The 15,659-nt window shown below is 33.2% G+C and overlaps 1 protein-coding gene across 3 annotated transcripts in view; it reads right to left on the bottom strand.

Annotated features, from left to right (window-relative positions):
* Positions 1-642: 642 nt before the first annotated feature.
* LOC149770182 (neurotrimin-like) overlaps positions 643-15,659 on the bottom strand; it is a 180,580-nt gene continuing 165,563 nt past the window's right edge. For all 3 annotated transcript variants that reach the window (XM_089949281.1, XM_089949282.1, XM_089949283.1), the window contains 2 exons: positions 6,736-6,759; positions 643-4,722 (listed from right to left, as the gene is read on the bottom strand). In XM_089949281.1, coding sequence (XP_089805407.1) covers positions 4,577-4,722; positions 6,736-6,759 — 170 coding nt within the window. In that variant the 3' untranslated portion in view covers positions 643-4,576. The remainder of the gene's footprint in view (positions 4,723-6,735; positions 6,760-15,659) is intronic.

Below are 15,659 nucleotides of genomic sequence, written 5' to 3'. Positions count from 1 at the left end.
ATCTATATTGCAGAAAATATCCCATGCAGTGAAGTTTGAGTAAGTGTCGATTAAAATAGTGGAGGGTTTTATTTAGTCTTACAATTTCATGAGAGTATTGCTGAAAATAGCTGAGGGGCATATTTATAGTCCTCTAACCAGGTTTAAACACCGCTAGAAATAGTTAAGGGGCACATTAACATTTTTCTAACCTTGTTTAAACACCGCTGTAGACAAATGAGGGGCATATTTACAGTACACTAACTTTAAAACCTCTGGAAATAGCTAAGGGACATATTTACAGTCCTCTAAACTTGTTTACACACCGCGGGAAATAAATGAAGAGCATGTATACAGGCCGCTAACTTCTTGTAAATTTTGCCGGAAATTGTTAACGGTCATATTTACAGTCCTTGATTTTGTAGAAGTATACATGTATATTGCTAGGTGTCACAACTGTCATATTCGTATTTCTTAAAAATAATATTTGTCATAATGTGGCATTCAAAATTTAACTCCCGTTCAAACACTATTTTAACACTAAAGCCTGGGCATAGTTCATAGAATAATCGATAAATAGTGTAGTTTTTCACCTCGCTTTCTTAGTTTATAAGCTGAACAGTTTGCTATTGTTGCATTCTTTGTAAATATTTTAAACAAATATCAGTTCGGAAAATTCTGTAATTTGCCCCAGAACATTTTCCTTTTAATACAAACTAAGAGCACAATCATATAAATCAAACATATTACATCATCTACTATCTTTTATTGCTATAAATAGTCAGGAAATACGCTTCCATGCTAAATATGTACATACATTATTGTTATAAGTCTCCTGACACATTCCTGCATCAATACGGATTACTTCATTTTATAAAAATGTCAGGCATATATAGTTCCCTAAATAGTTATCGTAAATCAGGAAAAGTTTATTGCAAAACTGCTAAAAGAAATTGTCTAAGAAACGAAAAAATTAAGAACCTCGCAAATACGACCTCTTACAATATTCATCTTTTTAGAAGCAAACTGAATCAAAGATTGTCTACATTTTTATTTCGTGTTCGAAATAATTAGCATGAAATATACAGGTTAGTTTCTGGAAACTCAAGTTCTAACCTACACAACATAAATGTTTCATTTTGTTTTTACAAATGTCGAATAAGTTACAAAAATGTTTCATACTGGCCACATGTACTGCAGTGTTTGTTGCGACTTTTTGTAAATGTTAAGAAGAACACAATAACATGTAGATAACATGTTCTCTTGAGTATGCATTGTGACGGTGACCCAACTGTGTGAATGACAGTTAATAATGACGCAGTGATAATAAAGAATCCAAGCTTATTATTCAATATTTAGTCATACAAGACATTATATGGTATCTTTATGTCAAGTTCTCTGTATTCAATGTACTTCCAAATGAACAATTTAGCTTTCAATTTCACGGATTATGAGTTCACAGATCTTGAACTACACTCAACATTGTATCTCAAATATTTATACTAATATCAGATTCAGTTTCGAGAGTAACGAGGGCTTTCCTCTTGGAGACCTCAGTTGTTTTGTTTTTTCTTCATTTCTCTTGCGAGATGTTTTATCCATGATGTAATTGATTTACGTTGAAGCACTCTCATAATTATATTTAAATATTTGGACTATATAACTATACTGTACGCACATACTGAATGCAAACATATGTCCATATGTCAATGTCATGGTAGAAATATCTATACACACTATATCCCTCCGATTTGGAGAAGTGCAAATCAGTGCAAATATGCATCTAGGTGATACAATGAATATAGAACGAATCTGAAGGATTGTTCTGAAAAAGTATAATAGTAGCCAAGGAATTACATTCAGTCCAAATGGTAATTGATGGCATAGACATAACAAGTGGGTAATTTGCCAAAATAGATATGTTTTTACAAAACTATTGGCGACTTCTGAAATCGTTAAGGGAAGGGTGTCCCCTGTAAATCTTCTCATTCGCATGGCGATCTGAGAAAATATTTACGCTGGATATAATTGACAACAGTGTGAATATGACATCAATTCAAAAGGACAGAATAACTGGCTCCTATATGTCTTCATACTTAGCAAATATGCCGTCTCTATCCCTGGAATATAACATATCGGGCTTTTAGTTTGTAATACATTTCATGCGGCAGATTGTTAAAGAAATATTACATGAATTTAAATATCGTTGGATGTTTAGTCACTATGTCTGCACGCACTCGCTTGTTTTGACGTAATTAAAATCTCTGGTTCAGTTGAACACATGCAGTCATAGAGAAACACCTGATGTTATTAAATTTAGCTTCGTTAGAAATAAAAGTAGTAGGAATTGAAGCAAGCAAGTGTAATAACTGCTAATAAATTCTTGCTCTGAAGGTTTGCAAACTTTTGAAAAAATGAAAAAGAGGAAACAGGAATTATTTGCCAGGTACTTTTCTTTTTGCAATTTGAAAAACCCTTATCATGAGAAATAACTATTTGGAAATAAAGTTTCCTCTTCATTGCTTTTTGAAAATATGTACAATTTAGTAATGAAAAAAGAATAAAGATGGGGACAATGCATTGTACTAAAAAAAAATTAACGTTAAATATTAATATCTTGTTGCAAATCATACACATATAATTGATCCAGTAATAATTAATGCAGATGGAATATATCATCAAAAGGAAATATTCAGTTTAAGTGAACTAAAACAACATTTTACAAAACCGTAGAAGAGTGGAGAGAAATAAGCCGGAATCGTCTGTTATTTCGCTTTTACCTAACAAGAAGTCATCATCTTACTTCTGACAACAAGAGATGTTATTATGCATGTTACACGAAGAAAGATTGTTAATTGACCACATGCACCTAAATAACACAATAGTCATGCGTAGAAATAAATTTTTCGCGTCTGCGGTTGATGATTACAGCATGAAAATACTGTCTATAGTTCGTTCCGCACAACATCGAGAATGAAATCATTGTGTCTTTCTGAATTTGCAGATCAGCGTCCTTAATATTTGCAAAAAGTAATTAATTCTTTCCGCGCACGAAATATTTCAACATCATTCGAATCGACATAGAGCGTAACATATCCAATTTTTACATGCCACCATAACCTGTGGAAGAGTTGATCAATAAGTGATCATCTTCCCTATTCGGATAAATTGAACCATGATATAGTTTTGCCTAACTCTGGACGATTTTGGCGGTCGTTGTAAGTTTGTATCGAATGAATGGTGTTGCACTGTATGCCAATATGAATAATATTTAAATCATTCGTGCTCCCAACGAATTGGGTTATTTTAGTTGAATATCAATAGGGTGACTTGAAACTTCTGTGAGAAACAGACGCGAATATCATTCGCGATGCTGTGCTGAACGAACTATGATAGTTTCAAACACCACGACTGCATGCAAACCTAAGATCTCTAAAACTTGAAATTTAGGCACATTTTTTATATATAATGTCTTCACGCTATTAATGCTAAAAACATTCCATCGGTACCACAGGTCATTTGATGTAAAATAAATATGGTAAACATCAATGACTTTTTTAAAAACTGATAATGCTGGCAAATAACGACTTTCTCTATATGCGCAAAAGTAAAATAACAGAAATAAAGAACACAGTTTTCCAATGCACATAAATCGGTGCACATAAATGGCTTTTGGTTGACTGTTTTGTTCTTCTTAGCAGATGGAAACTTTTGACAGATAGCACAAAGACATAAACACCCGTAATGATGATGTGATTATCTTTGTACTTGTTGTGTTACAAGTAATAAATCCACACGTTCGTGTATTGCTAATCAGGGACTGCAATTTAAGAGGGCAATAGTATGCCATATTCAGTACACCTACTTACGCAATATTGACAAAATGCACATCTTTTGTTTAACTTGATTCACTACATATCGAAGAAACCCTGAATCTTGTACACTGACCCTACATCAGTTAGCTATATTTTCGTACGTGGTCAGGCACTACACGTCTTTTACCGCATTCTGTAATGTCTGCACATAACCCATTGCAGTTCAAACATACAATTTCGTATATGTTTCAAACATAATTTCAGGCTCGCCGCTTTTTTCTTGTGTGAATTGAATTTGATCACCATTCATATCATTGCCAGCATTACTCATATTACCCATGATTTCATCATGTACGACTATCAAGGTCGACATAGCGTCAAGTAAAGCTAGCAAACACATCAGAAGAACAAGCAATATAATATAGAGGTCTTTATGGAAAACATCATTATTCCCGCTGAATGTGTATTGATATATTTCTTTTTTGCCAAGAGGTAGAAACTTGTCTTTGCGCCATGTTGTAGCAGTGGATGCAGAAACAGCAAGGATGACCTAGAGAAAGAATATTTTTCTGTACTGCATGTGTACGGAAGATGACAAATCACTAAGTACACCGTCTTTGTTTTGGGTCTTTTTCTGGGCATGTTTCTATCAGTACCAACTGTCACGTGAAAGCAATCTCCAAGGGGTACAACTGTACATGTGCCGTCAAATCTAGCTCACTCATGATTTATGGATAGCTGCTTACGAACTACAGTCAGGAATCTTAAGAAAACTCTCACTATTAGTGAATGGGGTTGGAAATGACACAAACTACAATAAACGTCAACAGCAAGTTGCAATAATAAGCGTCAACACTGGTTTGTAGCTGTGGTACTGCAGTGCTAGAGGCCTTAGTTTGTGAGGAGCTATCTGCCGATGAACCTGTACCTGCAAATGAAACAAAAAGTCCCGAAGCACTTTCAATATAGTTGTTAAAAAAGCACAACTGTTTACATGTTCTTGTGTACATTATCAAACTTTTCTCTCTAACCAAATTTTAGAAACTGTCTTACATTGGTGTAAGACCTTGATATAATTCAACGATATCCTTAGAATAATATTTACGATTTATCAAAACGATACACTTGTTTTATCTGACGTTTTCGCAAGGAACCCCTCTAAAAGCCAAACCATTATTTTCCTTGTAGCAGTATAAATGACTGCGATATATTATAATAGCTATACACATGTAGCAGGAAGAATCTAACTAATTATAGTATCAAAGCGAACTTAATTTCAATTCCAATAACATGCATACACATTAGCGACGCAAATGGAAAGCGTAAACAAAAAAAAAATCAGGATTTTTACTCCAAATTTCTGGATGAGAATGAGTCATGCCGAAATGTTTTTATATACAGACGTGAAGCCTGTTATGGAATGTAAACACCGCCGAATTTGTTTTTAAAATTAGCGGTAGTAAATAGTAATAAGTATTCTTGTACATGCTGCATTATCAGTGTTGTAAATAAGAAAAACAGAATATTGTTCATTTCTAAAAGAGAGAGAGATATAGAAGTAATATTCTGTCTCCAACATTCCTAAATATGAAGAAAAATAAAAACATATATGATACACTTTTGACAAAATATACAAAGGAATTTGTCATTTGAGATGGCAATAGTTTGTTCCCATTACCGTTCGTACAAACAAAAATATAATAACGAATAATTGGGACTGGTTTTAGCCTTGAGATCACCCAAGAAGTGAACCATAGAGAAGAATAGTCTCATTTGAATAAAACGTCCAAGTAGGTAGAGTTTGACTTGACGTTAAAGAGTGTTACAGAGTATAATAGTAGTCAAGATCTTAATGTACAATGTACGTTTCAATGCTTGCTTCGTATTATTTATGAAATTGAATAAAGTCGTAAGCGTTTAAAAAATATTTTTCTAAATTTTGGTGAAATCAAACAGGAAGTAGCATTGTTCATGGCAGGCTGCGCACAAACTTACTGCAGTATTTTCTTTAATTATTTTCAAGCCATTTATTGAATTCTCATAACACACAGAAAACAATTTCTTACAAGGAATATTATTACAAAAAGCGGCCGCATTTAATAAAAAAATCATTTCATTACAAATTAAAAATACTACAAATTCATAGAATCTCAAAACCATACAAAGCTTTCAGTTTATACCCGAACAAAAAATTTAATATGAGCACTTCCTTACCGCTCTGTAATTCCCCTCATGAAAGCAAAAAGTGAATTTCTCAAAATTAAAAAAGCAGCGAACGTCTTGAAAGCCGCAATCATATACATTTCATTAAAAGGGAACGAATGTCCATGATAATTGCATACGAAATATATAGAAACGATAATAATAAGAAATGAATTAATTCTTATAACAAAAGCGTGACAAATAACGTATTATTGATCCAAATTTTCGCACAGGAAAGAATCTTAAAATAATAACTGAAATACGGAAAATTACATTTAAATATATTTTTATATTCACTGATTTTATTTACCATTGGTTCAAACCTTAGAGCACGTTCGTTTCGTTATATATATATATATATATATATATATATATATATATATATATATATATATATATATATATATATATATATATATATATATATATATATATATAATGGTTGAAAGAATGGTTTCTAAATATAACGGATCAAAAAGAGACGACCTTGGGCTTGAGGCATTATAGCAGTTGTCCATGTACAAAAAAACCCAAATGCATAAATGTGCCGTAAAATACCAAACCAAATGAATGTATAGGTGGTCTTATGGGTCGTTTTAGATAATATTTTTGGTACATTTAACATTGTGATTGTGAATTGCTTGAATAAACCTGAATAAGTAAAGTCAACTATCTCCACGTTAAGATGAAACATCAGTGCGAGAATGTTATTTTTATATATTAATTCGTATAGACTTACCACGTTTCCCAGGTTTTGTTTCGGCTGCAACGATATAAATAAAATTATTTTTTACATGGAAAAAAGGATGAAAACCTCCCATCTTCACCTCCACTCACGTTGAAAACAGGGAAACGTAATAAACAAGGAAGTGCATTATCGCAGATACAAATCGAAAAGGCTATTATAATTAATGAATTTACAGAAAAAGCTTGCAAACATTTGCAAGGAACACACATTGTCAAAACAAAGACAGTGAAATAAGCATTTTTGACAAACTGTATTTGCTACAGTCACAAAACAAACACGAAAACAACTATTCGTGACTGTCACCTTAAAGCAACATGACAACATTAAAAATATATAACCTATATATGTATGTGTTAAAGTGTAATTGATAATATTAGCAAATTAGTCTGTACAAGAACCCAGAGACAAAAATAGATGCTTGTCAAATTTCCTAAATCGATAAATAATTAAACATTTTTTAAAAAATATAATAAAATACTAAAACAATTCAATTTTAGTCAAATCATAAAATAAAATAAGACGTTATGAATACAAAGGATTTGAAGTTAAAAACTTGGCATGGTTGAATATTCAGCGAGAATATATATCTTCGCACTTTCTTGGTATTATATCTCATTCATACAAACATTCTTCTACCTCTCATCCTATTCCAAATGGCATATTGGTATAATCGTCGAAGTCTTCCGTATAACTTGTTACATAAGCTCAATTTGCATTTTCGTTGTAAGTCGTGAGGAACACAATGATTTATATTTAATAATTTAGGCAAGCAAAGACTGACCGATAGTGTTATGACCTACTAAACTGCTTCAACAATGGCGTCTAGGTACAAGAGTGCCTAGAATGGATGCCGTTCTACTTACCAAAAGGAATTTGCCGGAATTCAAGATATAACCATAAATTCCTTTTAATTGCTGAGAGCTGAAACTATCCGTGGTTCCTCTAGCAATAACAAGATTGTCAGATCAGCTGATTTGGTGAATATTATGGATATAATATTAGCATCATATTCATTTAGGACATTCATAAGAAATATTTCGGTATAAACATCATGATAATATGACTTACCGTTTTGCAGGAGTGACGATAACATAACTTGTAAGATGTAAAATTTCTGGACATACCTGCTTATCTGAGTGGCACAATTTACATTTAGGATCAACTAGATATCATAAAGAAGACTGTTAGTGAAAACACAATATCGAAACGACCAGCCATGGAGAAGAGTGGTAGTAAAAATATTTTCAAGATGGTCATTGTACTGGCCACATTAAAAGTTAGAAGGCACCATTTTCATTGCTGACCAACTAAAAAATCATATTAAGCCTTTCAGCTAAAACCGAATGCTGATATGACCATTCATAAAAGAGCAGAGATGAAAAAAAGCGTGTGTGATTAGGATTTTTAACGTACCTTTAAAAAATAATTCAGCCATATCGCTACAATGTATGCAGTGTTTCAGTTTATAGTGATGTCTAGCACTGGGGCATCATGCCGCAGACACGTATCATGATGTCCCACCCAGTCACATTATTCTGACGCCAGGCCAACTAGTCCTAACAATAACCTCTTAATGCTGAACGCCAAGCGAGGCAGCTGTTAGTACCAGGTTTGTAAGTCTTTGGTATGACTCGGCCGGGGTTCGAACCCACAAACTCCCGCTTCCGAGGCGGACACTCTAACCACTGGGCGGTTAAAAAGATATTGATAAAGGCCGCTGTGGCGCCCATATTGGATATCTGAGCAACACCTTTTTATGTAGGACCACAATACATCATAAGAAGCTTTGAAGAAAAATAAAACACGTTGTTGATACGATCATACAATCAGGTAAGATAATGATAACATTATTTTCAAGCAGGTCAAATTTAGCTTGGAAGCAACATCATTCTGAAACGTCATAATAAGTCCTCCTGAGATAACGTCATTTCAAAATGACGTTCCTTTCAGAAAAGAAGCGATGACAAGATTTTCAAGATGACTACTAAGGACACCAGATCTGCACATTTTGTTTTAAGATCACCCAGATATCATAAGAGGTCTTGTAGGAAAAATCCCATACTGAATATGACCATCCATTCAGGAGAAGTAGAGTTAACAAGAGTTTCAAGATGGTTGCTGTGGCAGCCATATTGAACACCAGCTATTTACCATTTTCTTTTGTGATCAGCTAGGTGTCAGGAAAGTCTTCTGGTGAAAATCCCATTTCAAGATGAATTTCCATTCAGGAGGAGTAACGATAATAATAGTTTTTACGTAACTGCGCTGGAAGCCATAATCGATAAGAGGTCGATTCCATTTGCACTTATGATCAACCATGCATCATAAAAGTCTCTTAGTGAAAATCCCATGTTGCCATAATCAACCATTCTGCAGGAGCAGAGGTAGTAAGATTTTCAAGATTGCCACCTTGGCAGCCATAATGTACATCTGAATGGAACAATTTTCATTAAAGAACAACTAGGCCATGTGATGAATGTGTGACGGAAAATCCTTATAGTTTAAGAGGAGTAGCAATAATAATATTATGCTAACGGAAGGACAGACGGACCATCCCATAAGCACTTATGGTCTATGATCAGTACAGCAACCTCAGCCCCTAAACAACTGACATAACTCAAAACAAAGCTTAACAAAGACGCCAAATATAAAATAGATTTTAAAACATAAAGAAAATTAAAAACTGCTCATTTGGGTAAGTAGTGTTATCACAAAGACATGGTGTTACATCTCAGCATATTGCCACTTTCGTTAGTAATATTATTTTGTCTCCATTATTTCCTACCACCTATAGAACATTTCACTCCCAAAATGTCTTCAAAATTATTAACAATTCAAACTTGTTAACATCAGGCTAGTGTAAACAATTACAAAAGTCAAAACGTGTGAGGATATGTTGATAAGGTGAAATATGATTAATTATCTTTAATATCAGTATGTTTATATATAAAATATATCGAGACGATAACATAGATGAAGATCTTTAAAAGCCAAATCTTTGAACATTAATGTAATTTCCAGTGCGGTGTGCTTAAAGGCCTATCAATACTTACATGCATATTTAATATTAATTACACATCTCTCTATTATCATCCAATATAGCGAGATTGACTCGTGTATAAAGCATGTATTCAATTCAATTTTATTATTTATTTATTTATTTATTTTCTTGTTTGGGGTGGGGATTTTGCATGTCATTTAATTCTCATAGCTAAAATATACTTAAACAAGGAATGAACAATTTTGGCGTGCAAACTGCCAAAATTAATACTCGTCAACATAGAGAATACCCAAATTATTGTCTGGTAGAAGTACTATCAATATTTGAAAGAGCAAAATTATTATTTGAAGGTTGTGATTACCTTTGTACGGATTCTTGTATGGATATGTATATAATAAGTAATGTAATAATAATTCTAAATGGCATAGTTTGCTGAGAGATATAAGCAATCCAAATGTTTAGAATTATTGGATTTAGCGCTGCTAACGGCAGTATGATGGTTGGTGGAGTATATTGAGGTGGACTATTTTGAGCTCATATGGGACATCATCGACTTAGGGCACATTTTACATATTTTATTATATCAAGATTCATACATGATCCAAGCAGATGTAAACAGCACTAGTAATTACTGTTGAACAAGAGTGTCGTTTCCGTATGGCACATACCATTGATATTGAGGCTGCCGCAAAGCACCCCTTTCTTGACTTGCATAAACGTCGTGATGATTTACAAATTATGACATAGTTGGTATAGTTTTCCTGCAGTATGTGCACTTTCATAGTTTTGATAACGTGTTACATATCGCTTTATATGATTCTGATTGGTCCAAATAAGCCAAGACATTATTGTGCATTATTCTCTTTACAGATTGGCTTGTGATCATGGGAACAATTTTAAAACCCCTTCTGGAACTTTTGGGTTTCACTGAAAATTTTGGCGGCCATGTTTTAAATCATTTTATGAAAGGTAATTGGGGAAAAACGGTCGTATCTGTCTGAATATGGCTTATATACCCAACAGGGGTTTGTTATGTCATGAATAACAATATCATTATATAAAACATGGCGTAACACCCAATAACAAGAACAACAACAAGAAGTAAAACAAAGGGTGTTGCGGGTTGTTTGGGTGGAAATGGAGGGGCAGTATATATGTAACATAGAATCCGTCCTATGCACAAGCGTCGTTTAAACGTTAACTTACAGAAGTAAATACACTCACAGATGAATGTGAACATAAACTGGTCTCCCAACTGAAAGAAGTTTATCCAACCACAGCATATATACAAGGTAAATATGTAATGCAAATCCGACTCAAAAAGATATTTGTTTACATCTTCTGTACAGTCTACTGTTCCAAATCAAATACCTCAAATATCCGGTCACACATACATTACAGTAAATATAGGAATTTCTGTATCCAGTAAACCTTCTTTAAATTGAATATTGCAACAGCGTAATGAAAGTGACATGTTAGGTTACGTAAACATAGTTCACCTGCTACACTATTGCGGCTACTGCATCAAATAATGCGACATCGCGCTCATTGGACATTCTGTGTTGAAATTTATTTTTTTTCTGCGTAAAATGTCATGTTGTAAAGAAATTTGTAAGAAAAATATAATATACTTTAAAACGTTAATACTAGTTTAAACTTTGTTTGGGATTATATTTTACGTACAACAAATGAAAGGTACAACGTCTATCATAGTGAACGAAAATATTCGTTCACCTTTCTATCTAAATAATGTCTACTAAAATCAAAACTATAAGACAGAAACAATCTCAAATGGGTAATGATTTAATATTAAATTTATGAAACTCATTGAGCCTTAGCTCGCAAAAGCTGGACATTATTCAATGAGTTTCATAACTCCACTGTTAAAGCATTCCCACCTTGAGATCTTCTGTTCGTTAAGCAATAATATCGATAGAATGATAGCCATTTGAAAATGTAAAATTTCCTTCAAAATGCGTCCAGGACTCTTATCGATGTTCTGGCAGTTAATATGGAAATGAGAAAAGTTCATGCTAAAACCGGCCTTATGCTGTTGAGCGAGAAAAGCTTGAAAACCACACCAAAAGTATGACGTCAAATTTTCGTACGTCATGGTTAGGCGAAATAAATTTTACCAATTTCAAGAGTGACTGATACTGGACTAAAGAAAAAATGTTTGCAAACTTTTTCATAGATTCTGGAGAAACTAATGTGTTTTGGGTATGTTAATCCCCAATAGTAAATTAAATTTGAAAACATGGACAAAATGAAGAAATGAATATAATTTTTCATGTATTTATCGTAATTGGTCAATATAATTATTCTTTGTTGATTAACAAATGAGCCTAAACATTTTAAAATATTTGAATATATATATGAGATTATATTCTCTGTGTCATATATATATATATATATATATATATATATATATATATATATATATATATATATATATATATATATATATATATATATATATATATATATATATATATATATATATATATATATATATGTTATACATTATTTCAAATATTTGTTATCACTTATAATTTCTATGACCATAGGAAGAATGAAAAGCCAAAGTCAACCACACACAAATTTAGTTTTGTGAACTACTGCAATGTGTGGAAAATTTATGTAGTACAACAAAATATTCAGTAGCAACAATGTAGGTTCGGTAGCACATACGGTTGTCCATTGTTAACAATATTAAATAGCTATCTGAGCGCACAAGGTTCAAATCCCTTTGTCTCTTTATACACCCACAATATTTTTTTCTTCCTTAAACTAAATTTTATTTTAAATAAAATTGAAATTTTCAAAAAATAAGATGATAAAATTAATAATTGGTTATCTTTCATGTTATAATCAAGGCTTTTAGTCCGCTGAATCCTACAGATAATACGAATGGTTTAATTGGGAAAATAAGAAGAGAAAGAACGATGTCGTTTCATAGTATATTGTACCTAGGAAACTGACGTAACGTGATAATGTAGTGCAAAATATTCAAGACCCTTGATTCAATACTTTCTTGCGAGTTTGTCTTCAAGGGTATTTTTATCGGGTACATTCAGGCGAATTAAAGAATGTCAATTGGTGTCAACTTTTATATGTAGGAAGTAGTCAACAATATTGTCTGGTTATTTACATTTACAATTTTTGCCCAGAAATTTCGGAAAACATGTACACCACCTCATATTCAAAAACAAAAAAATAATATAAGAATCATTAACTGCACGGTAATTTTACTTTAGGTTTTGAAAGAAAATTAATTATTTATTGACACGTTTTGCGTATTAAGTGTAAATTGTGGTTAGCCTTTGTTTCTTATGTAATTGACGATATTTGCGAAACACTTTGGTCGGGTTCTTGCATCCACACCTCATTTTCCCTCGTTAGTATCAGACGATGTGGATGGCTCATACATAAGAAAGACCTAGAAGAACGTGCAAAGCGATTTGCTCATAATGTAGAAGATACCGGTCGAGGACGAAGAATCGAAGAGTGAGGAGAAAGTCATTGATTACGAAATCTGATGACGAATTCAATAATAAAAATCCGAGATAAGTAAAAAATGGGAAATTTTATCAAAAAGGGCTGCTTTTGTTAAGGAAAAAATAGCATTGCCAGACAAAATCAGTATGCCACTGATGTCCAGGAGTGGAATTACAAAGAAGAGAGATAAGCATTTCTCTATCGCCAGGCTGACGGAAATAATATTTAACAGTAGAGAGTTTGAAAGGGATATTTTGCCCCGTACATGATGTCCATTTGAGGCATAAGGTACTCTGTTTATAAAATTTTATGTCGGTTTTGTACATAACACAATGTATCAAAATGTTTTAAATCCAAAATACCGAACCTGATATTATTCACAATGAAGGATAGTAAAACCTTTTTATTTATTCCGACGCGAATGTTTTTGGATATTAGTCTCCTACGAATTTATGCAAACGTTTGTTAATTTTATGGTTTTCATTTTTCATTTTCTCTACGATGGAAGAAAATAAATGTATATGAAATGTGACATTACTAGGTAGTCATGCGCTCTTTCCGTGTGTGTGTGTGTGCGTGTGTGTGTGTGTGTGTGTGTGTGTGTGTGTGTGTGCATGTGTGTGTGTATGTGTGTGTGTGTGTGCAGAGATTTGTGAGATTGACAAGCGTCAGACATAATGCAGAGTGCAGGGCTGAGTAGACATGGTCAAGAGTATATGTGTGTGTGTGTGTGTGTGTGTGATAGAGGAGGGAGAAGCTCGTGCTATTCTGTATCATTGTTTTAGTGAGACTATGTTATAATAATGAAATACAATTTTGGCAACATCATGTATTTATTGCTATTGTTTGATTATTTCATGCTGAGAACAAAATCCGTTTCACGGAAAAATGGACTAAGTTATTCTATCCACAACACAGTTAAAAGATATGTGTCTATAACAAAAGCTGCATCATAAATATTGAACAATGTCAACTAATTTTTTAGTATTTAATAACTAAATATCATTTCACGCTATGCAATAAGTTTTAATTAGAAATTTTTGTAACTAGTTCAACTATTACGCTACAGTTTGTTCAATTGTTCCTTAACGCCATGACGTTGACACTGAGAAAGGTATGCACCCCTACTCAGGCCATTGGATTAAGAATTCGACACACTATGGTGATAAAATTTATATTACTAAGGTTTAAAAGCAATACTCCTTCAGAAAGTGCAAACAAGTAAATATTAAATGTTTCTGTCATAAGGCCGGATTTCCCGTGAACCCACTCAAAATATTCTCTATGTGTATTTGATTAAGCCACTAAACAATTAGTCTGAAAAAACAGCGGTGTTCGTGTGGCCCTAAAACATCTAAACAAACTGAGATCCTCGATGATCAATTGGGCAAAACTTTTGTACAAGGAGTTTTTGAAGTACTGGAAATATTCACCAATACAGGACCAGGACAGACTTTAGTTCATCGGCATACTTCCCCGTTAAATCATATTTGCCGGACGACTTACATTCCATCACCAGTATGTATTGCGGTACTATCAAAGTGTTGATATAATCCATGTTTTGAATGCGCGTTATTTCCTGCGATCGATAACCAGCAACAAACCAGGAAATACCGTTAACACCTGGGTAAACGTAAGTTTGGCAACCTCTAATTTCCCCATAAATTTAGCCACTTAATCCTGGCATCGTTGTTAATATATATATATATATATATATATATATATATATATATATATATATATATATATATATATATATATATATATATATATATATATATATATATATATATATATATATATATATATATATATATATATATATATAAGAATGTCTTTACCTGGACTGATATGTACAAACCGCGGGCATGTTAGCAGTGAATATGCATAGATACGTTAAAACACGTCTGCACTACTTGCTCCATCTTTAGGCGTCAACGGCCTTTAATCTACTGGCATCATCTAGAACAGTTAACGCGAACTGTATGTTCTTCCGGATGCACATCGTGTTAAAGAAACAAAAGATCAACCTATTGAACTTCCTTGGGAGTCCTCACATCAAATCAAACACCGGAGATCTTTCTTGGTGTAGACAGGTAAATTGCAACAGTACTTGTTTATATGTCCATAGAAGAGCAACTCCGTGAGTGACCTTTGGAGACTTTTTGTAAGATCTAATCTATGTTTATTTTATAAATGTACTTTACCTCCGGTACGTTAACTTTGTCTAACGAGTAGAATCTTAGCCCTCAAACCGCCTTTGATGATACATTTAGAAATTCATTCTCAGAGTGTAGGGTTGATAGAGCTCAATACATGGATGAGATATATATCGGCACGCTGACGCTCACGGATATCACTTGATGCTTTGATCACAAGATCATGTCGGTAACAGGCAGCATCATACAATTTATAG

This window comes from Sinohyriopsis cumingii, unplaced genomic scaffold (genome assembly GCF_028554795.1).
Source record: "Sinohyriopsis cumingii isolate HCF-2022 unplaced genomic scaffold, ASM2855479v2 utg002530l, whole genome shotgun sequence".
Taxonomy (NCBI): Eukaryota; Metazoa; Mollusca; class Bivalvia; order Unionida; family Unionidae; genus Sinohyriopsis; species Sinohyriopsis cumingii.
This window is presented reverse-complemented; position numbering and strand designations above follow the sequence as displayed.